The 27,222-nt window shown below is 42.3% G+C and overlaps 2 protein-coding genes, 1 long non-coding RNA gene and 1 pseudogene across 4 annotated transcripts in view; 2 read left to right on the forward strand and 2 right to left on the reverse strand.

Annotated features, from left to right (window-relative positions):
- Window positions 1-672: 672 nt before the first annotated feature.
- On the reverse strand, window positions 673-4,804 carry LOC127319788 (uncharacterized). Of its 2 annotated transcripts, none has more exons than XM_071819686.1 (6): window positions 4,358-4,804; window positions 3,466-3,862; window positions 3,304-3,375; window positions 3,152-3,214; window positions 2,064-2,249; window positions 673-996 (listed from the first exon to the last, which is right to left on the reverse strand). In XM_071819686.1, the coding sequence occupies exons 1-6, from the start codon at window positions 4,726-4,728 to the stop codon at window positions 673-675; spliced, it is 1,413 nt and encodes a 470-aa protein (XP_071675787.1). In that variant the 5' UTR covers window positions 4,729-4,804. The 2 variants fall into 2 exon arrangements, with proteins under 2 accessions (XP_071675787.1, XP_071675788.1); XM_071819687.1 differs by having other exon boundaries at window positions 805-996; window positions 2,081-2,249.
- A 7,230-nt stretch (window positions 4,805-12,034) lies between these two features.
- LOC127319789 (uncharacterized) lies at window positions 12,035-16,173 on the reverse strand. Its single transcript, XM_071820537.1, has 6 exons — window positions 15,720-16,173; window positions 14,829-15,228; window positions 14,667-14,738; window positions 14,515-14,577; window positions 13,426-13,611; window positions 12,035-12,358 (listed from the first exon to the last, which is right to left on the reverse strand). Exons 1-6 carry the CDS (start codon window positions 16,088-16,090, stop codon window positions 12,035-12,037), a joined length of 1,416 nt encoding a protein of 471 aa, XP_071676638.1. The 5' UTR covers window positions 16,091-16,173.
- A 3,386-nt stretch (window positions 16,174-19,559) lies between these two features.
- The window catches only part of LOC139831188 (uncharacterized), a 108,005-nt gene continuing 100,342 nt past the window's right edge, over window positions 19,560-27,222 (forward strand). The window contains exons 1-2 of the long non-coding RNA XR_011745851.1: window positions 19,560-19,606; window positions 19,714-19,773. This is a non-coding gene — a long non-coding RNA (uncharacterized lncRNA). The remainder of the gene's footprint in view (window positions 19,607-19,713; window positions 19,774-27,222) is intronic.
- On the forward strand, window positions 19,991-21,904 carry LOC127319790 (uncharacterized; annotated as a pseudogene).

Consider the following 27,222-nt stretch of genomic DNA (forward strand, 5'->3'; position numbering starts at 1 on the left):
TGATTAACTAAAATAAACGGGTGTTATTTGTGGTGGGACTAGAAAGATAGTGCAATTTTACTCCTTGGTGCTTGCACATTCATGACTAGACAGATTGAGAACTTATTAGAAAGTAAATTGCATGCTTTGGTAGCATGCTAGGCTGGATTAACCTATGTCAGTTCATATTCGGTCACATGTGGTTCACTGAATAAAGTAATTGTATATAAGACACAAATTAGGATAAGTATAGATTGTTCTATAATTTTTTCTCTTAAAAATCATGTGATTCCATGGTATAATTTTTTCACCATCAGGATAAAGATGATGGTCTCAATGCTTCAATTTTCGTACCTCAGAATTGGATACTGATGGTTTGATGAGCTTACTTTTCTTTCAGTTATTTTATTAAGGATTTTCTGCAATATGCAGGAGCAGAAGTCGTTTGATGAAAAGTTTGTTAAGATCTGATGTACCTTCCATGATTACTTGGAAGCTTTTTCGCTGCTACCAATTGTGCTCGATGCAGAATACGGAGGTAACTACTATAACAATAAAACATTCATAATCCCTTGATTTCAAAGTTGAATGGCCATATTTATCTAGCTTTGACATATGTTTTGAGCTCCTCATTTTGATTTGTTCCTCCCCAATTTCATTTTTATTTTCCATTTAGGGTTTAGGGTTTAGGGTTTAATGTCCAACTGGTTCATCGTGGCATTCCTCTTCAAACATGAATTTGTTATTAACAACAAGGTCACCATGCAGGCTATCAGGTCCTCTAGATGGAACTAGTGACCATCCATTGGAACAGCTGGCATTATCATCTGGGAGCCTCTCGATACTTTGCAGATCAGTAGCAGATTTGTAGTGCAGGAAATCTTGTTTAGTCCAAACTCGGTCCTGAGATATCTTACGTTTAACTTCACGGACCAAAGTCAAATTTAATCTTTCGCACATGGATGACACACGTTCATGAAGCTTTCTTGAATTCTTGTGCCCAAGACGTTTGCCAAGCTAATTGGATGTTATATGAGAACATGAGTTAATATTCAAGAAATTTAAAAAGTAAGATGCCACAGTAGATGCGATAAACAATGCAAATCCATATTGCATAACGATGTGTATCAAAGCTACCCTATATATTCAACCCCCACATACTGTTGAGTTCATAGTGCAAGATTGTTTTGCCGCATGGAGCTATGTTTACCACAATCAGATGAATATTGTATTGCCAGGAACATACCATAAACAAAAAATCATGTGTCATTTAAGTGGGGAATAAATGAAAACTCAGATAAATTTGCTAAAGGCCATGCAGTTAGAAACAAGAAAAAAAGTTGTCCCACTGTATATGAGCAAGGAACAAGCCACAAATAAGTCTGCTAATAAATATTAAGACACCCATTTATATCCAATTATGCCACAAACAATGGACGGCACTACGATTAAAAAAAATTAACAGCTGTGGGTAGCAAACTAGCAATGGGTAGCCTGCAGGCTTCTATACATGTTGTGTTGCTGATAGTATTACAAACGTAGAAAGTTCTCATTATCAAATCTGTTATAACACATCAAAAAATTAGTTCTAAACCCCATTTTTAGTCCCACTAAAGGTAAAAAAATGAGGTTTATTAAAGTTGTCCCACTAACGTTGGAAGTTCTCACTATCAAATACTAGCAATGCAAACCATATAGGTATTGAGAAAGATATTTAAGTGGATAAACACTATCAATTCTATTATAACATAAAAAAATAGGTTTAAAACCAAAGTAGGCTGCAAAAAAATAGTTTTCAGGAGTTGTTCTACTCCTATCCTGACATCAGAAATTATTGATATCCACCAAGTTGCTAAATTAACTAAGCAGTTGCTAAAACAACAAATCTGTCAGTATTTCCATCTGGTAAGTACTATCCAAACTCAAGTATTCAACTATCAGAACACAGGAGGACAACATGTATGTGTTATAACTAGAAATGAAGCAGACTAGCACTGCAGTGCGAAGAAATATAGAAGGCAGTATCAATTTTCTGAAGGAATGTAGCGCACCGTGTTGCGAAATTGGAAGGTTCAGAGAAGTACCTCAACAAGAGTAATACCTTTTGACCCTTGAGCTTTGATCATATCATATATACACATATCTAATGGAAGCTCCATGACTTGATCAGTTGCCTGGTGTTTCTGGCCAATTTTGTAGTCTGGGATTGTACTTCTCGGTTGAAACTCAACTGGATCAAATTTCTTCAACAGGCGTAAACAGCGAACAACCTGAAAAGAGTCTCGCTAGTTGGTTGACAAAGTACGCAATACAACAGAGTAGTCCCTCCGTCACAAAATATAAGGCGCACTATTTTTTATGTGGTCTTTGATGCTCATTGACCACTAATATACACTAATTAATATGAATGAGAATGTATAAATGGTATCGTTGGATTCGTCTTTGCAAAATTATTTCATCTCGTATATTACTATACTAATTTTATGGACATATTATAAATAAAAATCATGGTCAAACATGTACGGCGTTGACCAGCGAAATTTAAGGTCGCTTTATACTTTGGGACGGAGGGAGTAATAGATTACAGCATGAGTGTAGCATGGCAGCTGAATATTCTGTGAAGTCTTACACCAAATATTATTATATAGGCAATACATAGTCAAGCTACAATTATAAGTTCTTAGTTAGCTATCCATGGTTTGGTTGTTTTTTAAATATGCATGACTGTATCTGCTGCCATGCTGGTCTCTAGTCTGGCCTTTCCTGTCTTCAAATTGGAGGGTAATGTCTTGGCTCTGAGGTTACAGCTACACCACCTGCTTCTGCTTCTGTTTGATTTATAAAACACAAACCTCGGACCTGGGGGAAGGGGGCGCTATCGCACCATTGAGCTAAGACAAAATGCAAATTTCTCGTAGGACCTGAACAAGGGTATTGAATAGTGCTGGTAACTGTAACTAATATGGTCTAGCACTCTCATCACATACTGGAGATTGCAGGAAGAAAAGACTTCCAACAGACAGATGGTTTGTTAACTACAAATTCAAATCTTCAAATTCCAGCTCTTGACGGGAAGCACCAAGAACCACAAAAATGATCTCAAAATATATTATACAATGACACAAGTAATAACTTAAAATTACTTTCAAACATGAGGAAACATTAGCATCACCTTATCATCAACTTCGGCACTGAATTCTTCGACAAGCTGTGCGTCTATTAGCTTATGCAATACCTGAAGAAAAAGAAGTCCCAAAACAATCTATGAAGAGGGAAACCGGAAAGTAGAGAATATATGCAGTACACCATCATAAATATACTTACATTTCTCCATGCTCTATGTCCATTTGCCATCTTGTAATCTAAATGAATTTTTATGTCTGACACAACAAGAGCCTATCCGGAAATAACTGCACCAGGTCAGCAAGCGTGCAATCATAAACGAAATACAACAGGGTATCAAATGGAAAAAAGGTAAGAGTTGACCTTTCCACTGGCATTTTCAAGTTTGTCACATATGGCTTCCATTGCTGGAAGATAATCATGAACGGATATGTCATTCTTGAAATTTACACCAAAAGCTCCATCTTCTTGCAAAGCATCTATATTGGCCTCTTCATTGGGTTCATTAGTCCCCAGCTCTGTAATCTCAATTCTTTGGTGTGAATTCATGTTCATGCCTTTGGCATATCGGGACAGATATAGTGAGTTGGTGCTAGTAACCTTCTTATTCCGTGAAGCCTCAGCCCCATTGTCTTTACCCTTTATGATAGTTTGTTGGCTAACTATCAACCGTTGTGATGCAAGGCTCTTTACAATAAAATGAAAGTTCTTTGGTTGCATGTCCAATTTCGGGCTAGATCTCTGTGTTACACAAGAAGTCCTATGGCAAAAAGTAAACAGGAAGATGCATATTATTGCAGGCGCTGCTATTAAAGTCATAATATCTTATTGCCTATTTGCAAACACATTATGAAAACAAAAGACAAGTTACCAACCAAAGAATAAAAGGCCAATAATTATCATGTTGGAAAATTTTTATTATGCTAATTTACAGATATAATGTGTGCCGATGTTCAAAAGCATTTGTAGCGTAATAACAATTCAATGTTTAATATGCAATACACCCTTAGACGTCGGCGGCTAAATTTGAGAAAATGAACTTTAAGCTACCTATAAACTTGGCAACTGAGACACTGGACCTCAAACTTTTAGCAGTCGACTTTAATCAAAACAAACCTACCACATGACTTGGTTAAACTTAAGAAACAGACTTTAAATGTGCTAAAGTTAGCCAATGTGCCAATGTGGGACTAAAACTTATTTGGCTGGCAAAGAGTGATAGTAAGTACGAGAGAGAGAGAGAGAGAGAGAGAACCTGGCTTCCCCGATATATTCTAGCGTCTTCCTCTGCGTGTCAGATAGCCTCGAAGAGGAGTGGCGGTGGTCGTACAGCCCGAGGAAGTTGTCCCTGAGATCCGGGGTGGCGAGCAGTAGAGCGCCACGCCGCTCGGCCACCTCCACGTCCTTGTCCGGCAATTGGACGAGCCGTGGCGGCTCACCCTCCACGAGGTTGATGACAGGGAGCGCCATGAGACGGGCAAAGAGGACGCGCTTGACGGGTAGGTCGGGGGGGAGGCCGGCCACCTGGAACGCGCCGGAGAGTGCGGGCCAGAGGTCTGCCACTGGGAGGCCGACAGAGAGGCGAGCACACACCTCCTCCAACGCCGCCGAGACGAGCGCATCCATGCCACCCCACCCCAGTGCAAATCGATCGAGAAAGTAGAGCAAAGCAAGACAGAGCAAAACGGAATCTTTCCTTACCCTTCAGCGGGAGAGAGAACCGACGCGGGGATCTGCAGTAGTCAGCGGCACCGGGAACGAGGACCAAAGCGCCGCCGATCTGGCGACTGGCGGCGGTGTTATTTTCTTTTGGGAAAACTCGCTACAAGACAGCATTATTTTCCGGCGTTCGCCGAAAACCTAATCTCTCCTATAAAACCCGCTAGGGTACCCGCCTCCCCAGGGCATCCTCAGGCGCGCGTCGATCCGGACCATCCAATCGCGTTGCTACAGTAATTTCCACCGCTCGTTGCTACAGTAATTTCCCCCGCCCGCTTTTCACTGCAGCCGTTCGATGCGGTCAAATTTTTCCTCACTCGTTTAGCATTCCAGGGTGTCTATGACGTGTGGGACTGGATACGTGCGGGGTCCGGCGGTCGGAGACAGCCGCGGGTGCTCGTCCGGGTCAGCCTCCTTCTCCACGCGTGGGGCAGGGGTGATACCCAATCCGCCTTCTCACTCTCCTCCCCAATCCCTCCTCTCCTCCTCCCGAATCAGCCGCCTCCTCTCTTCCTCCCAATCGGCCGCATCCAGAGAAACTACGGGAGCCCCCGACGGTGGCTGCGGTCGGAATGGAAAGGGGCGGCGGCGAGAAGGGCAGGCACGGGTGGTCGTCTCAGCGGCGAGGAAGATCTCGTGGTGGCCCGAGATGAGATGAGGAGAGGACAACCACCACCTCCTCGATGACTCCACCTCCTTCCTCTTCGTCCGTGGCTTCGCCTCCTCGTCCGCAGAGCACCGGAGCTGGCCACGCACGAGCAGGAGGGGACGTAGGTCGAGGGGGCGCAGGTCTGCGTGATGTCGCTTCTCTCTGAGATCCATGGACGCCGGTTCTTATGGGCTTCGAGCTAAGTACTTAGTGGGAAACCTTGCCTGTTTTAGATTATTATGTCGCCCTTGTTTTAGATAGCTTCCAGTGCAACCACAATACATTATGGGCTCTGTCTTAGCTAAGTACTTAGTGGGAAACCTTGCCTGGGTACCGCCAGAGGGTGGAATTTTGGGCACGGGCGGATCCGGTAGGTGGAGGGGCTACTAAGGAAAAGCTTCGTAGTGACCTCGTCCTGGCCTTAAGGAAGATGAAGAATTTTGGCAAAAAGGCTTGGTTGCGAATTGTGGGTAAAGAGCGCAACCTCTCGAGAGTTAAACCTAAGATCTTAGCCGTGTCCCCGGTTACGGACAATTTGAGCTTTCTAGGCAAGGAATGTACGGAAGAATCTCATCACCTTTTCTGAATGCATTTAAAATTTGTATCAACCTTTGAAAACTCATGGGAGATGTAACCATGTGATTATTCTAAAACCCATGGAGGATTTAGCCATGGTGTGATTTCATAATGTCATTCAAATATTTTCAAAATGTTTAGTTTTAAATAAAATATAGGATAAAATTGGCTTTATGCAAATTGTGCCTAAACTCCACTAGCCAAATATCATGTAGATAGTCATGCCTAAAAACTGCCACCATATAAGTGTCATTTGCCAGTACATCATTGTACTAACCTCCATTCGTGGGGCTGCATATTCAAACGTGCAGGATCTTCTGAGGAGAAGTACGTATTAGGATCTCGAGTCTACATTCCAACATGTCTGCCTGTGGCGCATGAAGATGATGGAGGCTCATTGCAATTTATATTTCCGCTGTGTTTGCTCGCACTCTATTATGTGAGCTAGTCCATGTGACTATGCAATTTGTAAGGTTTTACTTTACCCTCTGGATCAAAGATGTAGTAATTTGATATTATTGCACTGATTACTATATTTTGTAATGTGTGTGCTATCAGTGATCCCGGGAATAGCACTATACACAGGTATCTTACCTTTATTAAAAGGTAGGGTGCTACAGAATGGTATCAGAGCATAGTGTTGCCTGTAGGATCGAGACCCTAGGTTTGGATTAGAAATTGGAAGACCCTAGGATGAAAAAATTGTCTAATCCTATTTCAATCAAAAAAATGTGTGCTTTGTAAAATTCTAGTACTCTCATCTACCCCATGTTCAAAAAAAATGTTTTCCTCTTGCCTTAGAAGACCTACCATATGAAACCATCAAGGAAGTACAGAGGATGACCTTGTACCCGAAGTAAGGGACTAATGCTTCATATGATATTCTTCGACTCCGCAAGAAGTGCTTCATGGAAGACCAATGAAGAACTTGAAGGAGACTTCGATGCAGACTGCACAACACACGAGGATACACCGAAGGAGTGGAATAGAAAATTGATGAATCCAATATAGAAATAGACTAGACCACCATTAGTTCTCTTTTAGCGAACCAACGATAAAGTAACAAAGTATTGATCTTACCAAAATGCGGTATGACCATACTATTTTGTTTGTGTTTGAACCATGTTGCTTGATGCTTGTTAGATGATTGTTGTTTGCTGAATTGCTTTGATCTGCTGTGTTTGGGTAGGAAAATTTTTTAGAATCTTTCTATCTATTCTCATCTATACCCAACCCAGAGAATGTTTTCTCGGCAACTCGCCATGAAGACAATAGTAGTGAAACCAACCCCGATGATTCTTATCAAGGTGTAGAAGGATATAATGTGAGATACGCAAAACCCTAGTTAAGAACGATAGAAATGTTTTCAAAACAGTTCAATAATGGGGATTGAAACACTGATTCAATTCTCCATGGAAATTTTATCAAATTGTGAGGTTGACCAAGTGTTAGGATACGAGATTCAATAAATCAAATACGGAGTAATGATCTGGGTGCAGGATGGATTGATCACCATTCCTACTACTCTTATTATTCGCTTTCGTAATATTGACCTTGCGAATCTAGAGAGACATACCTACAAAAGAGATGTCGACGAATAAGCTTAAACCCTAGGGTGGATAAATATTATGCCCTTATAGTAGGCAAATGCTGCCAACCGTAGGACTACGGTGAGTTTGAAGATCCAACCACTAGTTTAGAGTGGTGGAAGGATGTCGAAGGCACCAAGAAGAAAAGGATGAAGGATCTCATGAAGTTTTCATATTTTGGTCTCCTGATTGACCCAAAGAGTGACCCATCAGTATCAGAAGTAGCTCAACAACCAACCTTTTTGGATTAGAAGCCTTACTATGAAGGAAACCTATTCGACTCGCCTTGGAGAGATATGTTGTTCACTATATGTGAATAAACATTAACCTATTGGATATAAACTCAGAAGCCCTAAGCCATAGATGTTTTCCAAATATGACCTGTTGTCAAGTCATATCCTCAGATGTGCCAAGTCATATCCAAGTTCATCTTAGCCCAAACCTAAGACCTAAGACTACCCACAAATGTTTCTTTTAAGGGTGGTAGAAGCCATACCCTTGAATTATGGATTTACACCAGATGCCGCATGAGAGGGTATTTACACAAGGTATCACAAGGAGTTCCCCATGAGTATACTCAAAGTAAAAGATAATACCCATGGGATGAGTACCCTCATATGAATGGATACAGTGGATGGTATAACCGCATATGGTTTAGTGTAACGTTTTCCATGCCCAAGGTTAACTTCCGAAATCTCCTCGGAGATGTTCGAAAAAGAAGCTAGCAATAGTGAGTATGAACCTATTAGAAGACCTGAACCCAAACCTTTCTTTCTAGCCTCTTCAAATCTCGAGGACGAGATTCCTTTTAAGGGTGGTAGTCTGTCACATCCCGAAATTTTCTAAATTTTGGAATGTAAAGTAAAAATAAATTTAATACTTGATTGTTTGAACTTGATTAAAAATTCACAAGGAATTAAAACTTTTTGAAGTTATTTAAAAGTAATATCCAAAATAATATTTTCAAAGAATTTTGGTTTCAAAGTATTCTCAAAATTAAACATATTTTAACTTTCAAGGTTTTCGAATTCTTAAAGGATTTCTATTTAAGAAAACAAAACCCTAGAAAAGTTCTACTTGCAAAATAATGCCTAGTAGCCATATAGGCTAAGTGCATATACTTTTTATTTTATTTTCACAAATAGATTAAAACAGGTTCCTTAGATTCCTAAAACTGTATTTTAATTTTTACAATTTTTTACAAATTTGTTTGATTCCATTTGAAAACCTAAAACAAAAATTATAAATAAAAAAAAGGCAGACCGGCCCAATTGGGCCAACAGCCAAAACAGGCCCAACTAGCCAAGCCGACCGAGTCATCTTCCACCTCCCACGATGTTCTCCTGCACGTACATGGTTGAGGGCACGTAGCCATAACAGTTAACTTTTCCCTCAATTCCTCCTCTAATTATAGCCACCATTTGCTCGCGACTTCAATACAAAAATTACTCCTCTCCTAAACACGGTTCCATTCAGAGAGTTTATTTCGGAATTGGTTGCCTCAATCACCCAAACCAACGCCGTGAACCGAATGCCACCCGTCGGCATACACCTCCCGATCTCCCTCCTCGGCCCATATCAATGAGAACCAAGAGGAGCACCGTGTGTCCCTTGTTCTTCTCCACCACTTTCATTCACAAAGTTTCTCCAGATGAGCTCTGTACAGCTCGTACTAACCATGCCAAAACCAGCCACAAGCTCGAGTTCATCGCTAGATTACGCCGTCCTCGGTGATCATCTCGTCGAATCCTTGCACCAGAAGACGACCCTCGTCGCGTTCTACCTCCAGAACATGGCGGTGCATCATGATGTCGCTGTTGGCCGCGACGTCTTGGGAGTTCATTGGATCGGTACGTCACATACGTTAATCTTGAGCTTGAATCCTTTCGTTCGTGGAACTTCTCTCACTGTATCCTACCTCCAGGACACAGTTTTGCGTCTTGCCGTTCACGTTCGCCCCGCCGCCTGTCTGCCGACCGCCGCTCCATTCGCCGCCACCGTCGTCCAGAACACTACCGCTGGCTGTAGCTTATACACGGAACGGACATGCGATTACCTGCACCACACATATGTGTATACGCCACGCGCCGTCATCACGGACATCGTCCACGACTTGAAGAACTCTGAAGACCGACGGAGCGCTCCATCGACCACGTCCGAGTCCCCCATCATCGTTACCTTGCCTGCTGCTGCTGGTATGCTGATCGTGATGTTCATTTTACTTGAGAATTTTCGGATCAGTCATATTCCATTAGATCTAAATCCAAGGGTGCATGTTACCCCAATCAACATATCTATTCAGATCGATCAATCCACATGAGCCAGCTCAATAAATTTCAGCAAGTTCAAAAATTTATATTTTAAGATCCGTAACTCCATTTAAGTTGATACTTCGAGATTTGAGTTCATAATCCAATTCCCTATCCGATGATACTAGTTTTCCAAATTTCCGAATATTTGTCATTCCGGACAAATTATGCTGTGAATCCCCAAAATCATATCCGGAGATCTATAAGTCAAAAAAAAAATTACAAATAAATTACCTATGAATTCATAAAAATGTGAGGAACACAATTAACAAATAAATAGTAGAGCGTTTTCTTTTTTTCCATCTAACAACTGAACCGGTCAGCCTATCATACTCTGTCAGGTTCATTTTCAGTTTTTTTTCTTGTCATACAAGCATGGCCAAACACAAGGACCTGATCATCTCCACTAGCCTCACGCGCACATAAATCAACACTAGCAGGCTAGCTGATACAGGTTATCTTGTTGCATGCATGATCGATGCCCATACATGCATCAATTAATTTCTCCACAGGGCCAACTCAACTAACTAATCTGACTTACGCATGCATAGTGCGCAGGTGAATACTTCTCAGTGAATACTTCTCAGTAGTAGGATCATGCCGATCTGGCGACTGGCGGCGGTGTTATTTTCTCTTGGGAAAACTCGCTACAAGACAGCATTATTTTCCGGCGTTCGCCGAAAACCTAATCTCTCCTATAAAACCCGCTAGGGTACCCGCCTCCCCAGGGCATCCTCAGGCGCGCGTCGATCCGGACCATCCAATCGCGTTGCTACAGTAATTTCCCCCGCTCGTTGCTACAGTAATCTGCTACCTCACGTATGAGATCTACATGTTTTATTTTCATGTATGCTTCAAATCAGTGATTTGCTACCTCTTGCTCTGTCCTTTGATTTCCTTCGGTTGTGGCAATGGTGTAATCGAAGAGTTTGAGGTTGCTGTTGTTGCTTCTGATTTAGGCCGGACGAGGAAGACCATGCCACAGCGGACGACTTGCTGCTCCTTCATCTCCTCCCCTCCACTCAGTTGGGTGGCCAGGAGGTGCAGCGAGATGTCTTGCACCGGTGATGCGCAATGAGGAGATGGTGGGGACTTGAGGCGTGCTTGCGGCGGCGACTCCCTTGACAGTGCGGTGTCCTTGGTCAGTCCTGGGCGACCTTCCCAGCAACCTCGCCATCTCTGATGTGTCCCTAGGTATATCAGCTCCCATCATGATTTATGCTCAGTTTTAATCTAGATTATCGGCTCGGCGGTGTGTGGATGTTGTTGATTTTATCAAATCTGGTAGCATGGTTGCTGTGTTGTAGATGAACCTTGATGCATAACTGTAGTTGCTGATTAACTAAAAAATGTGAATATGTGCAGTTCTACGATTCAATAAATGTTCTTATTCTACAAATCACCAAATATGTAGTTGCTGATTAACTAAAATAAACGGGTGTTATTTGTGGTGGGACTAGAAAGATAGTGCAATTTTACTCCTTGGTGCTTGCACATTCATGACTAGACAGATTGAGAACTTATTAGAAAGTAAATTGCATGCTTTGGTAGCATGCTAGGCTGGATTAACCTATGTCAGTTCATATTCGGTCACATGTGGTTCACTGAATAAAGTAATTGTATATAAGACACAAATTAGGATAAGTATAGATTGTTCTATAATTTTTTCTCTTAAAAATCATGTGATTCCATGGTATAATTTTTTCACCATCAGGATAAAGATGATGGTCTCAATGCTTCAATTTTCGTACCTCAGAATTGGATACTGATGGTTTGATGAGCTTACTTTTCTTTCAGTTATTTTATTAAGGATTTTCTGCAATATGCAGGAGCAGAAGTCGTTTGATGAAAAGTTTGTTAAGATCTGATGTACCTTCCATGATTACTTGGAAGCTTTTTCGCTGCTACCAATTGTGCTCGATGCAGAATACGGAGGTAACTACTATAACAATAAAACATTCATAATCCCTTGATTTCAAAGTTGAATGGCCATATTTATCTAGCTTTGACATATGTTTTGAGCTCCTCATTTTGATTTGTTCCTCCCCAATTTCATTTTTATTTTCCATTTAGGGTTTAGGGTTTAGGGTTTAATGTCCAACTGGTTCATCGTGGCATTCCTCTTCAAACATGAATTTGTTATTAACAACAAGGTCACCATGCAGGCTATCAGGTCCTCTAGATGGAACTAGTGACCATCCATTGGAACAGCTGGCATTATCATCTGGGAGCCTCTCGATACTTTGCAGATCAGTAGCAGATTTGTAGTGCAGGAAATCTTGTTTAGTCCAAACTCGGTCCTGAGATATCTTACGTTTAACTTCACGGATCAAAGTCAAATTTAATCTTTCGCACATGGATGACACACGTTCATGAAGCTTTCTTGAATTCTTGTGCCCAAGACGTTTGCCAAGCTAATTGGATGTTATATGAGAACATGAGTTAATATTCAAGAAATTTAAAAAGTAAGATGCCACAGTAGATGCGATAAACAATGCAAATCCATATTGCATAACGATGTGTATCAAAGCTACCCTATATATTCAACCCCCACATACTGTTGAGTTCATAGTGCAAGATTGTTTTGCCGCATGGAGCTATGTTTACCACAATCAGATGAATATTGTATTGCCAAGAACATACCATAAAGAAAAAATTATGTGTCATTTAAGTGGGGAATAAATGAAAACTCAGATAAATTTGCTAAAGGCCATGCAGTTAGAAACAAGAAAAAAAAGTTGTCCCACTGTATATGAGCAAGGAACAAGCCACAAATAAGTCTGCTAATAAACATTAAGACACCCATTTATATCCAATTATGCCACAAACAATGGACGGCACTACGATTAAAAAAAATTAACAGCTGTGGGTAGCAAACTAGCAATGGGTAGCCTGCAGGCTTCTATACATGTTGTGTTGCTGATAGTATTACAAACGTAGAAAGTTCTCATTATCAAATCTGTTATAACACATCAAAAAATTAGTTCTAAACCCCATTTTTAGTCCCACTAAAGGTAAAAAATGAGGTTTATTAAAGTTGTCCCACTAACGTTGGAAGTTCTCACTATCAAATACTAGCAATGCAAACCATATAGGTATTGAGAAAGATATTTAAGTGGATAAACACTATCAATTCTATTATAACATAAAAAAATAGGTTTAAAACCAAAGTAGGCTGCAAAAAAATAGTTTTCAGGAGCTGTTCTACTCCTATCCTGACATCAGAAATTATTGATATCCACCAAGTTGCTAAATTAACTAAGCAGTTGCTAAAACAACAAATCTGTCAGTATTTCCATCTGGTAAGTACTATCCAAACTCAAGTATTCAACTATCGTAACACGTGAGGACAACATGTATGTGTTATAACTAGAAATGAAGCAGACTAGCACTGCAGTGCGAAGAAATATAGAAGGCAGTATCAATTTTCTGAAGGAATGTAGCGCACCGTGTTGCGAAATTGGAAGGTTCAGAGAAGTACCTCAACAAGAGTAATACCTTTTGACCCTTGAGCTTTGATCATATCATATATACACATATCTAATGGAAGCTCCATGACTTGATCAGTTGCCTGGTGTTTCTGGCCAATTTTGTAGTCTGGGATTGTACTTCTCGGTTGAAACTCAACTAGATCAAATTTCTTCAACAGGCGTAAACAGCGAACAACCTGAAAAGAGTCTCGCTAGTTGGTTGACAAAGTACGCAATACAACAGAGTAGTCCCTCCGTCACAAAATATAAGGCGCACTATTTTTTATGTGGTCTTTGATGCTCATTGACCACTAATATACACTAATTAATATGAATGAGAATGTATAAATGGTATCGTTGGATTCGTCTTGCAAAATTATTTCATCTCGTATATTACTATACTAATTTTATGGACATATTATAAATAAAAATCATGGTCAAACATGTACGGCGTTGACCAGCGAAATTTAAGGCCGCTTTATACTTTGGGACGGAGGGAGTAATAGATTACAGCATGAGTGTAGCATGGCAGCTGAATATTCTGTGAAGTCTTACACCAAATATTATTATATAGGCAATACATAGTCAAGCTACAATTATAAGTTCTTAGTTAGCTATCCATGGTTTGGTTGTTTTTTAAATATGCATGACTCGTATCTGCTGCCATGCTGGTCTCTAGTCTGGCCTTTCCTGTCTTCAAATTGGAGGGTAATGTCTTGGCTCTAAGGTTACAGCTACACCACCTGCTCGCTTCGTTTGATTTATAAAACACAAACCTCGGACCTGGGGGGACGGGGGGGGGGCCCCTATCGCACCATTGAGCTAAGACAAAATGCAAATTTCTCGTAGGACCTGAACAAGGGTATTGAATAGTGCTGGTAATCAGAACTAATATGGTCTAGCACTCTACCGTTATCGGAGATTGCAGGAAGAAAAGACTTCCAACAGACAGATGGTTTGTTAACTACAAATTCAAATCTTCAAATTCCAGCTCTTGACGGAAGCACCAAGAACCACAAAAATGATCTCAAAATATATTATACAATGACACAAGTAATAACTTAAAATTACTTTCAAACATGAGGAAACATTAGCATCACCTTATCATCAACTTCGGCACTGAATTCTTCGACAAGCTGTGCGTCTATTAGCTTATGCAATACCTGAAGAAAAAGAAGTCCCAAAACAATCTATGAAGAGGGAAACCGGAAAGTAGAGAATATATGCAGTACACCATCATAAATATACTTACATTTCTCCATGCTCTATGTCCATTTGCCATCTTGTAATCTAAATGAATTTTTATGTCTGACACAACAAGAGCCTATCCGGAAATAACTGCACCAGGTCAGCAAGCGTGCAATCATAAACGAAATACAACAGGGTATCAAATGGAAAAAAGGTAAGAGTTGACCTTTCCACTGGCATTTTCAAGTTTGTCACATATGGCTTCCATTGCTGGAAGATAATCATGAACGGATATGTCATTCTTGAAATTTACACCAAAAGCTCCATCTTCTTGCAAAGCATCTATATTGGCCTCTTCATTGGGTTCATTAGTCCCCAGCTCTGTAATCTCAATTCTTTGGTGTGAATTCATGTTCATGCCTTTGGCATATCGGGACAGATATAGTGAGTTGGTGCTAGTAACCTTCTTATTCCGTGAAGCCTCAGCCCCATTGTCTTTACCCTTTATGATAGTTTGTTGGCTAACTATCAACCGTTGTGATGCAAGGCTCTTTACAATAAAATGAAAGTTCTTTGGTTGCATGTCCAATTTCTGGGCTAGATCTCTCTGTGTTACACAAGAAGTCCTATGGCAAAAAGTAAACAGGAAGATGCATATTATTGCAGGCGCTGCTATTAAAGTCATAATATCTTATTGCCTATTTGCAAACACATTATGAAAACAAAAGACAAGTTACCAACCAAAGAATAAAAGGCCAATAATTATCATGTTGGAAAAATTTTATTATGCTAATTTACAGATATAATGTGTGCCGATGTTCAAAAGCATTTGTAGCGTAATAACAATTCAATGTTTAATATGCAATACACCCTTAGACGTCGGCGGTTAAATTTGAGAAAATGAACTTTAAGCTACCTATAAACTTGGCAACTGAGACACTGGACCTCAAACTTTTAGCAGTCGACTTTAATCAAAACAAACCTACCACATGACTTGGTTAAACTTAAGAAACAGACTTTAAATGTGCTAAAGTTAGCCAATGTGCCAATGTGGGACTAAAACTTATTTGGCTGGCAAAGAGTGATAGTAAGTACGAGAGAGAGAGAGAGAGAGAACCTGGCTTCCCCGATATATTCTAGCATCTTCCTCTGCGTGTCAGATAGCCTCGAAGAGGAGTGGCGGTGGTCGTACAGCCCGAGGAAGTTGTCCCTGAGATCCGGGGTGGCGAGCAGTAGAGCGCCACGCCACTCGGCCACCTCCACGTCCTTGTCCGGCAATTGGACGAGCCGTGGCGGCTCACCCTCCACGAGGTTGATGACAGGGAGCGCCATGAGACGGGCAAAGAGGACGCGCTTGACGGGTAGGTCGGGGGGGAGGCCGGCCACCTGGAACGCGCCGGAGAGTGCGGGCCAGAGGTCTGCCACTGGGAGGCCGACAGAGAGGCGGGCACACACCTCCTCCAACGCCGCCGAGACGAGCGCATCCATGCCACCCCACCCCAGTGCAAATCGATCGAGAAAGTAGAGCAAAGCAAGACAGAGCAAAACGGAATATTTCCTTACCCTTCAGGGCTCGTTTGGTTACAAGAAACCCGGCGGAATCCCGGCCTTTTCCCGGGGAGATTTTTCCCCTAGTCCGGAGGTCGGAAATATAATCCCGGGGGTTTACTCCTGTTTTTGCCTATTCCCGGCCGGGAATATTTTCCCGGGGAAGTTTGGCCCGAACAGCCAAACGAGCCCTCAGCGGGAGAGAGAACCGACGCGGGGATCTGCAGTAGTCAGCGGCACCGGGAACGAGGACCAAAGCGCCGCCGATCTGGCGACTGGCGGCGGTGTTATTTTCTCTTGGGAAAACTCGCTACAAGACAGCATTATTTTCCGGCGTTCGCCGAAAACCTAATCTCTCCTATAAAACCCGCTAGGGTACCCGCCTCCCCAGGGCATCCTCAGGCGCGCGTCGATCCGGACCATCCAATCGCGGTGCTACAGTAATTTCCCCCGCTCGTTGCTACAGTAATTTCCCCCGCCCGCTTTTCACTGCAGCCGTTCGATGCGGTCAAATTTTTCCTCACTCGTTTAGCATTCCAGGGTGTCTATGACGTGTGGGACTGGATACGCGCGGGGTCCGGCGGTCGGAGACAGCCGCGGGCGCTCGTACGGGTCAGCCTCCTTCTCCGCGCGTGGGGCAGGGGTGATACCCAATCCGCCTTCTCACTCTCCTCCCCAATCCCTCCTCTCCTCCTCCCGAATCAGCCGCCTCCTCTCTTCCTCCCAATCGGCCGCATCCAGAGAAACTACGGGAGCCCCCGACGGTGGCTGCGGTCGGAATGGAAAGGGGCGGCGGCGAGAAGGGCAGGCACGGGTGGTCGTCTCGGCGGCGAGGAAGATCTCGTGGTGGCCCGAGATGAGATGAGGAGAGGACAACCACCACCTCCTCGATGACTCCACCTCCTTCCTCTTCGTCCGTGGCTTCGCCTCCTCGTCCGCAGAGCACCGGAGCTGGCCACGCACGAGCAGGAGGGGACGTAGGTCGAGGGGGCGCAGGTCTGCGTGATGTCGCTTCTCTCTGAGATCCATGGACGCCGGTTCTTCGTTTGGTGCGGGGATGTGCGGTGGTTCGGCTGGCCGCGGGGGACGAGGGAAGCCTCGGCCACGGCCACAGTCGGCGAGGTACAGTTCTACTTGGTCGTTTCTCATGCTTGCAAGCAGTTCGCTGGCTTGCTCTTTCATCCGCGTACGAGATCTACATGTTTTATTTTCATGTATGTTTCAAATCAGTGATCTGCTACCTCACGTATGAGATCTACATGTTTTATTTTCATGTATGCTTCAAATCAGTGATTTGCTACCTCTTGCTCTGTCCTTTGATTTCCTTCGGTTGTGGCAATGGTGTAATCGAAGAGTTTGAGGTTGCTGTTGTTGCTTCTGATTTAGGCCGGACGAGGAAGACCATGCCACAGCGGACGACTTGCTGCTCCTTCATCTCCTCCCCTCCACTCAGTTGGGTGGCCAGGAGGTGCAGCGAGATGTCTTGCACCGGTGATGCGCAATGAGGAGATGGTGGGGACTTGAGGCGTGCTTGCGGCGGCGACTCCCTTGACAGTGCGGTGTCCTTGGTCAGTCCTGGGCGACCTTCCCAGCAACCTCGCCATCTCTGATGTGTCCCTAGGTATATCAGCTCCCATCATGATTTATGCTCAGTTTTAATCTAGATTATCGGCTCGGCGGTGTGTGGATGTTGTTGATTTTATCAAATCTGGTAGCATGGTTGCTGTGTTGTAGATGAACCTTGATGCATAACTGTAGTTGCTGATTAACTAAAAAATGTGAATATGTGCAGTTCTACGATTCAATAAATGTTCTTATTCTACAAATCACCAAATATGTAGTTGCTGATTAACTAAAATAAACGGGTGTTATTTGTGGTGGGACTAGAAAGATAGTGCAATTTTACTCCTTGGTGCTTGCACATTCATGACTAGACAGATTGAGAACTTATTAGAAAGTAAATTGCATGCTTTGGTAGCATGCTAGGCTGGATTAACCTATGTCAGTTCATATTCGGTCACATGTGGTTCACTGAATAAAGTAATTGTATATAAGACACAAATTAGGATAAGTATAGATTGTTCTATAATTTTTTCTCTTAAAAATCATGTGATTCCATGGTATAATTTTTTCACCATCAGGATAAAGATGATGGTCTCAATGCTTCAATTTTCGTACCTCAGAATTGGATACTGATGGTTTGATGAGCTTACTTTTCTTTCAGTTATTTTATTAAGGATTTTCTGCAATATGCAGGAGCAGAAGTCGTTTGATGAAAAGTTTGTTAAGATCTGATGTACCTTCCATGATTACTTGGAAGCTTTTTCGCTGCTACCAATTGTGCTCGATGCAGAATACGGAGGTAACTACTATAACAATAAAACATTCATAATCCCTTGATTTCAAAGTTGAATGGCCATATTTATCTAGCTTTGACATATGTTTTGAGCTCCTCATTTTGATTTGTTCCTCCCCAATTTCATTTTTATTTTGCAGGTAGGATTTGGATGTCTAGACGATTCACTAACGGCGAGTAGCCACCATTTGTGTTCGTGGACTGCATGGCTGCTGCAGGTATGCTTCTACTCTTCCCCAACTTCATATGCAGATTGTACTTCTCAAATCAATGTGGCAAGAGAAATACTCTGTTGTGACAACACCTTAACTGTATGTGATAAGCAAGCTCTTCTACAAAATTAGCATTGCTTTTTATATTCTTGGATTCTATGAATGAGATTGTCAGCTTGGTGTTCCATTATTCATCACGCCATTTTTCGGCGTTCAGTTCTTTCATTTTTACTGTACTACTTTTTCATCACAAGGATAAGCATGATGGTCTCAATGCAGGCAGATTGCATAATTGTTACTCTTCCACGTTCAGTTCTTTTGTTTGTACTGTACCATTTTCATTTTGTAGCAATTGGTTCAAAAATAGTTTTTTGTTACTCTTTGAATTAACTCATTGTAAAGCCTCATATATATTTTTCAGTGTGTCTATCAATTAACTCGTTGAATTTTCCTGATGTCGAAGATATTTAGAAAGAGGTGTATCACAGGCACATGATAGCCAGAGAAGGCTTGGCTATGGTTGCTTAAATATGTTGATTTCTTTTGGTATGGAGTTCGTACTGGCCTTACATAGGTGTGGGTCTCTTTTGTTTGCTTTGGTTCGCTTTGGAGTTGTGTACTTTCTGGATGAATGGTACTTGATGAGTTTCTTTTAACCATTGAAGGATATGTGGATTCATTGGGAGATAAGTCTAAACGTAATGTGGTGCAATATAAAGGCCGCTTTTCTGTGACATCTGAGAGCGTCGATCTTGCAAAGGTAAGCGGATTTGGTGGATTAATTAAGGTGACAGCACTGAGCAGAGTTACTTTGTTTTTTATATTAAATCCTTTACTATACAGGTTCAGGAAATTCCATTTAGTACCATCTCACGCAAATCACCACATGTAAGATTGTTATGAACATTAGTATGAGCAGGCTATATTCAGAATATAGTTGCATTCTATAATCTATGGCAGTCGTATATTTGTGATTAAATACCTTTCTTGGTCAGGGTGTACAGCTAAGAAAATCTGCAAGTGTTGGTGATTGGATTGTGAACGCCAAACCAATGGTATAATTCTTCTATCTCAGGTTTATTTGCTCAGTTTTAGTTTCTTAAGGAAACCATGAGAAAATGTTTCCTTTTAGCGGATAAATGAAGCCTATGCACCTTATGGGCACACTGCATTTACCTTTCGAAACGGAAATAGACCTTAGAGATACCCGTATAGCATTTCCTCCCCTTTTGCAGCTTCTGTTATAGCTGATCAGATTTTCTTGATGCATGAATGCTACAGTCTAACAGAAATCAACTAAAGGAACTCTGCAATAGCTCGGTATCATCGTCGATTCTCATTCCACACCTTGAGAACATCGTGCAACAGACTACGCTTCAGCAAGTATGGAGTAAGCTTTAGCATGCTTACGAATGCACATGATGAGTTATATAAGAAGACATTAACCAATGTTTTTATTTCCTTACTACAGGATCTGATCGTTAACCTACTAAGTAGCATGCAACATAATGAGAAAGCTGACGGTATTTTCTTCCCCTTCTGGCTACTGAGTTCTCCTTACTTCTTTGGTTATATCTTTAAATCTAATGTTTTTCTTCAGGTGCACAGTCTGAAATGTCATCGCAAGTCCAAACTATGGAGAGTGAGACAATGGTAAGCAGTAATCTGGTGTATGATTTGTCGTGTTCATAAGGTTACCCTTACCTGGTAATAGCAGTTCTCCAGAAGATTGATTGTTATCACTGAAACTGTCCTTCCTATTGTTTGGCAGTTTCAAACAGCTAATACTGAGAAAGAACGGTCATTACTTGTTAAAATTTCAGAACTCCAATCTAGGTAAGCACACTGCCTTGCGAGTGATGCCACAAATAATTCCACTAACACATCTTTGCAACAGCTCTGGCATAGTATTTACATGTTCATCTGGTACATAATACTGTCATATTTAATCTTGGAGATGTTGATTTTTGGGTTGTCGTCAGATAGTACTGATCTTATTTTTTAGTTAGATGCTCTATTATCTTTATTCTGACCTATACATGCACTGGAGGATATTTTATTAAGTGACACAGTTTACGGTTTTGGTCACTTAGTGAACAAATTTATTAATTACATTTTTTCCCGCAGAATGATTACTTTTGACTTATGAGCTGATTTCAGCCAAGCTAAAACATGTTCAGGTTGGTACCAATATTTCCTTTAGTTTGTCACGGCATTTTAACACTTGTACCGTTGTACACAGTATTAGCTATCATGTATTTGGTTTTGTTTCTGTCCTCATTAGGAAGGCAATGCTCTGACAGTCAAGAGTTCCAGTAAATGTCTTTTTCAAGCAGTACCCTCTCTATTATGAACTGGAAATTACGTACATGGGCTACCAAGCAGGCCATGTGTTGTCTTGTGCAGCTGCAGAATGTGTTCGGATATCACTTGGTCATTGTTCCTTGCTGGAAGCTAATATCAGGCTGAATTTTCCATCGCATGTACAGAGTTTCAGAATCTACTCTTAGCCATGATCGTTTTTCCTGTATCTCCTTTTCTTTTATGTATATAAGCAACGTGCTTGTTTTTTAAATCTCATTTGTTTTAAAGATAAACACATGTTCAGGGAAGGGTTCTTAGGTAATCAAGTGCATTTATTATTATAGTACTAGCCAAAAATCCATCTTGGATTTAGATCGTAGCATTTGCCCTTGTATTTTTTTCAGTGTTGTTACATGCTCTGGTTTTCAAAATTTACAAATATCCAGCGAAAGAAATCGGTCTCGCATCTCGACTTATTGTCTATACACACTTGGTTTCGTGACACATTTCTTTGTGATTTGTGTAGAATATAATTCACAATATTTTTTCTTATGCCAATAAATATACGATAACTCGGACATTTGCGCCAGTCGGCGCAACGAGTCATCTATGATGGAGATTTACATAATATATGTTACCAGAGCACATGCACATATGACTTTACTTCTGGGCCAGTAGCTAAAATTCAGTCGTTTTAAGAGTATTCTATGACATAATGATTTCTATGAACCTCATAACAAATGTATATGCATTTGATCCTAATTGACTGTTTCTACATCAAATTATTTTTTTAGCTTGGAGAGAGTGTATATCTCCTTTCTGTTGTGAGTTAGCTTGGAGAGAGTGTGTGCCTTTCTTTCTCTCCAGCTGTTGTCGCCTTGACTCCCAGTTTCATAATCTAGCATTCCATCTGCATTTCTGAATGTCTCTTGCAGATAGCATAATTGCATCAGCCCAATGAAATCCGTAGAGGAGGGATACATAGTACATATTTAGATATGCAACAATAGGTTTAGCTTCTGTATTAAAATCTATACTAGCAATGTTTGTATTGTTGTACGACCTGCTCTATATGTGGTGGGATTTTGTAATTGCTTATGCTATGTTCATGTATATAATATAAAATTTGAAATTTCATGGTTGATATTTTCTTGATGCTCTGCTATGGCATGCAAACTCTCTGCTAAAGTAAAGCTAATACATCCCTGACTGTTTTTCAGTCTTCAGCACATGTCAAATACAGCATATGTGTGAATGATTTCCATGCCTTCAGTGAGTCGCTATTTCTTGTATACAAGTTTTGGCTTATGGAATTCTAATGCCTTGGAAAAAATATAGACCCAACTTACCTGTATAGTCGGTATTCCTATGAATTCCAATGGCTTGGGAAAAAGGCTTTGATGTTGTTGTTGTTGCTGTTGTTATTGTTGTATGATGTAGAATTCAACTTTAATCTATGTACGGAGCTTGTTGGTGAGTTAGTTGGTTTTCAGGTTATTTTGCACGGTTCCAGTTTCATTTTGCACGGTTGCAGTTTCTCTGAACTTGGCAATGTAGTTTGACTGTTTAATGAGTCCCTCTTTCTATTTGTTCCCTACACTCTAATCAATCTTGTGATTATTCTCTCCCAGTCTTGATGAAATAAAAAGATCCTTTGGTTGTCTTTTCTTGGAAAAAAAAACTGTGTTTGTCTTATCATGCGGGATCATTTTGTGTATTTCAGTCTTTTGATCCACTTATGCTTTCTTCATAAGGTACACAGGTTGTAGTGTTATTGACATGTAAGTTTGTCAAAACAATTATATTATATGTTGTTCAATCATGGCCTACATATTATGTTCAATGTGTTTCTGCTTATGGGTGGTGTTTTCTCGCTTTAGCTTTTGCGGGTTGCGCCTGGGCGCAACGGGTCATCTAGTCTATATCATCTGCGGAAGGTTTCTGGTGGTATGTCATATTTTATACCGACTTTGCCCCCCACCGAAATATATATTACGCACTAATGCCATGCCACCGTTTCGTCCGTTTGGTTTCTGGTGGGACAACCAAACGCCCTCGAGCAGCTCCCTCCGACGGCGGCGTCGGGCTCGAACAGCTCCCCTCCAGCGGCGGCGTCGGTCTTCGTCGTCCCCGCGCTTTCCTCCTTTTCTTCACGCTCTCCGACAACCCCTCTCTGGCGCTTCCCTCTTAACCTCCCCTTCCTTTCTCCGATCTGGATCTCTCTATGCCCGCTTCTAATCGTCTCTGTAGTTGCTGGGATTGGAGCCTTTGGGTATATCCCCTGATGCAGTTCCAGGAACTTCCACGCCTCCGCTGAATTTGTGCCAAGCTCAGTAGTCAAATTCGCCAATGCATTCATGGAAGTGGTGCAGTAATACCCGGATGCGCCTGTGCCGTATGCTCTATGGAAATCGTTGCCCATGATGAAGATCTTGCCGATCTTACGGCCCTCCTTTCAGCGCTCGCGGGCGCTGAATGAAGGCTTGCTCCCCATGGCCATGGTGAGCAGGAATTGCGCCAGGATGAGCATCTACAGTCCAGCGTGCACATGCGAGATTATTCTGCATGCCGGTCTCCATGGCCATGGTGATGCTTGTGTCATCTATGACTTTTGTATGATTAATTTCTGAATTAATCTCTCTCATATGTATTGTGCACCCGTGTACGCACTCATTAGCACCCGCTACATGTGAGTAACGATCACGGCTACACATCAATATGAATTTTGCCTTATGAACCTTGTCCTGACACCGTATTTGGAATCATCTTATTGCTTACGAAAAAAATTACCATGTTTTGACATCAAAATTATTTCTCATCACTATCTGGTAGATCGAAGTGCGCATGATGTGCATGTTCTAAAATGAAGCTTTACTCGCGTCAATGGTCAATGGTGTCGGCACTTCAACATAAACGTTGTCATCCTTGGACTTTGAATTTATGTTTGTGGTAGAATGCATAAGCTCCTGGCCAGAAAAAAAAAGTTAGAATGCATAAGCTAGAAGTAATTGTAAATGATTTACATCCAAATGACATTTGGCTTAAGCTAATCTAAGATCTGATCCTAGACGACTTTTTTTTCCTCATTACAAACCTGCCAGTCTAGCAAAAGTGAAATGCTTCCCATCTTGCTTCGTGTAACATACTCACTCCGTCCTAAATTTGTTGAATTAAGTTTGTTCAAATGTGGATTTATTTATACTTATTAGTGTCTAGATATATCCACTTTTAAACAAATATGTGTCAACTAATTTGTAACGGAGGAACTATTATTATAGTAACGTTTGACGTAGTTTAGAAGACTTGTGGCGGCGGCGGAGGGCACTTCCACATAAGCTTAGTTTGGCTCTGAGGTCGTGCCGGTGATGTCACGACGATAATCTAAAGATATAAACGGTGAGACCCATTAAGCGCACCACAGCGATTTGAGCTTTCTGGCCGTCCAATCCTTTCCGCTCCCCACCTATGCATCCTCCGATCCTGGCCGGCTAATCAAGTCGGCATGAACAGGGATTCGCAAAGTCGCTAAGCGTACCGACCTTTGTGCACTCACTCTCGGTGACGCCCTCCCCCACATCCCACCTGGAGCCAGAGGGGCCACCCGTCAGCCTCATGCTGCGCGTTTAATCGGTGTGGCAGAGGGGCCAGATTCGCACTGTCACTACAAGAATCCCTCTATTCTGTAACGGATTTGTCGCCACGGTTCTCCTATCCGTGGCTGATCTCAACTATTTTTGACGCCCTCGGTATTTCTCGTCATGGATCCATGGGCGGCCCGCTTGGTGATGCACCTAAAATGCATCTACTTTTCCAAGCACTTTGCTTCATAATTTGCTCCGGAATCTTCCCATATTTGAATAAAACTGCTGAATCTGACGCTGTTTTTAGCAAAGTCTCTTTTCTGGTTGTTTTTGCAGGAAACTAAATCGGAGAAAAATACCACGTCGATTTTTATGGAAAAGAAGGGCATCGTGCAAAAGATGGACACGAGGAAGCGTCCGAGGGCCAAAAGAGTGGGCCCCACGCGGCCAGATTCCTTGGCCGCGTGGGCCCACCCATCTGGGGCCTCGGGCACTGACGAGGGATTAACTCGTCAATGCCTACAGATTGTAAACTTAGGGTTTCGTGGAATAGAGGGCAGGTAGAACTCGAAGGTGGTCAGGCGAACAAAGGCACCTAACTAGACGAAAGTAAAGAACTACGGTTTTGCACAATGATTCGATCCTCTCTTCTGCCTCGACTTCGCCCTTATATAAGAGGCGAAGTCGAGTTTCCTTCGGTTACAAGTATACATTACGGGCCGACATTGGGGCATTTCCTTATTTTACATCGCATTGCCTAATATACAACTTGGGCCTTCCGGGATCTTCGGGTCCATGGGCTTGCAACCTTCGGGTCCAATACCTTTGACTGTATATAATCCCTGTAAATACAAAACAGGGGTGCAAATACAATATACCTAATATGCATGCCCATGTCAGTAGCCCCCGAGATTTTATTCGATTCATCGAGTCGGGTAAAATCTCCAACTCAAAATTATTACTCATTACTTATATCGAGTCTATGACCCGAAGATTTTAATTGATTATTCTTCATGGGGATATTGGTAACAAGGCTGGTACATCCGAGCGGATCGGGAAACCAGTTAATTGCCTGAGCAAAAACCCTGGAACCTACATCAAACTCAAGTCTCCGGACTCGAATCTGGGACCTGGCGTAATTCAGGACGTGCCGCTTTAGGACTTATCGACACTGAATTCCAGTATTGTTTATCGGGTACCCAACGTGTCCGCTGGGATTTTTCATCACATCGTTGATGCGGATAAAGTAGCAGAGCGCATTCATGTGCGATGCCACGCCCACCGGACGGATCCTGGGGACTTACCTTCGTGATCCTTTGCGAATCACGGCATTCAGAAATTTCACCGCTGGCGGGTTCTGAGAATAATTTATCGAATGCCTTTTGTTCGGCTGATGGATAGACCCATTTTATCGGGTTGTGTGCAATTAATGTTGTGTAAATACACAACGCTCCCGATGGGAGTATATATGAAGGGGTTATGCCAATGATCTCGAATATATATTTGCATTGAATCATTCACAGAAATTATCTCCTTTTTTTTTTACTTCCCGGAATTTTCATCGGGTGCACGACCAGTGCTCCCGATGGGAGTAGCCCCCAAGGCTATGGTCAAATACTTGTGTTTGAGCATAGGCTCAAAGCATTTTCCTTCGACTTTCTTGAAAATATACATATTTGCCTTCCTTACTCTCTTTTATCGGGTGCACGACCAGTGCTCCCGATGGGAGTAGCCCCCGAGGCTTTGGTCGGATGCACGCATCGGATCACAGGCTCAGAAAATCCTGTCGAGTCATTACTTTTTCTTTTTCCTTCCAGAATTTGTGGGTTGCTGACATCAGTGATGACGACCGTTGCTTGGAGTCGAATTATTTGACCGTTGCTAACTTTGATTAGACCCGTAGTGGGCCCAAACGGAGCGCTTTTTTCGCCACGTCTCGCCTGTTTGTGGTGGGGCCGGCGTGGTTACCGAAACGCCCGCACACGCGGCGCAATAAGCTTATTACCGTTTTCACATTTGCCAAGTGTAGGGCTACGATGGACTCTGAATTTATCCAATGGCCACGCAGTCCGCATTTGACAGGTTAAATAGCGAATCGGGGACACCGTTGCGGTTTTACCCTAACCATTCTCCTCTGTTTCTCCGCGCTCTGAGCTGTCCGCCATTGCTGCTGCCACTTCGCTCCTAGAGCTTTTCTCCGTTGATTGCTGCTAGCTGCTCCACCACTCCCGTGATGGGGAGATCGAAACAAGTCAAGTCAGCCGCTCCGCCGCCGGCGCCACTCCGGCAAAGAAGAAAGAATCTGGATGGGAGAGGAGCAAGTTCTCCAAGTCCGACCATAACAAGCTCAAAAAGTTGGGGCTTCTCACTGACGAGACCGCCGTTCAATTTCCCGGCGACGAAATGACCCCGTGCCCACCCGACAGATGGCGGGTTATTTTCCTCGACTTCCTCGTCAGAGGCTTGTCCCTTCCGGCCCACGAATTTCTTCGTGGGCTCTTGTTTGTTTACGGCGTGCAGCTCCATCAGTTGACGCCTAACTCGATTCTTCACATAGCTGTGTTTATCACGCTATGTGGAAACGAATCTTCCTCCTTCGACGCAATGCTTCGAGGGACA

This window comes from Lolium perenne, chromosome 5, assembly GCF_019359855.2.
Source record: "Lolium perenne isolate Kyuss_39 chromosome 5, Kyuss_2.0, whole genome shotgun sequence".
Taxonomy (NCBI): Eukaryota; Viridiplantae; Streptophyta; class Magnoliopsida; order Poales; family Poaceae; genus Lolium; species Lolium perenne.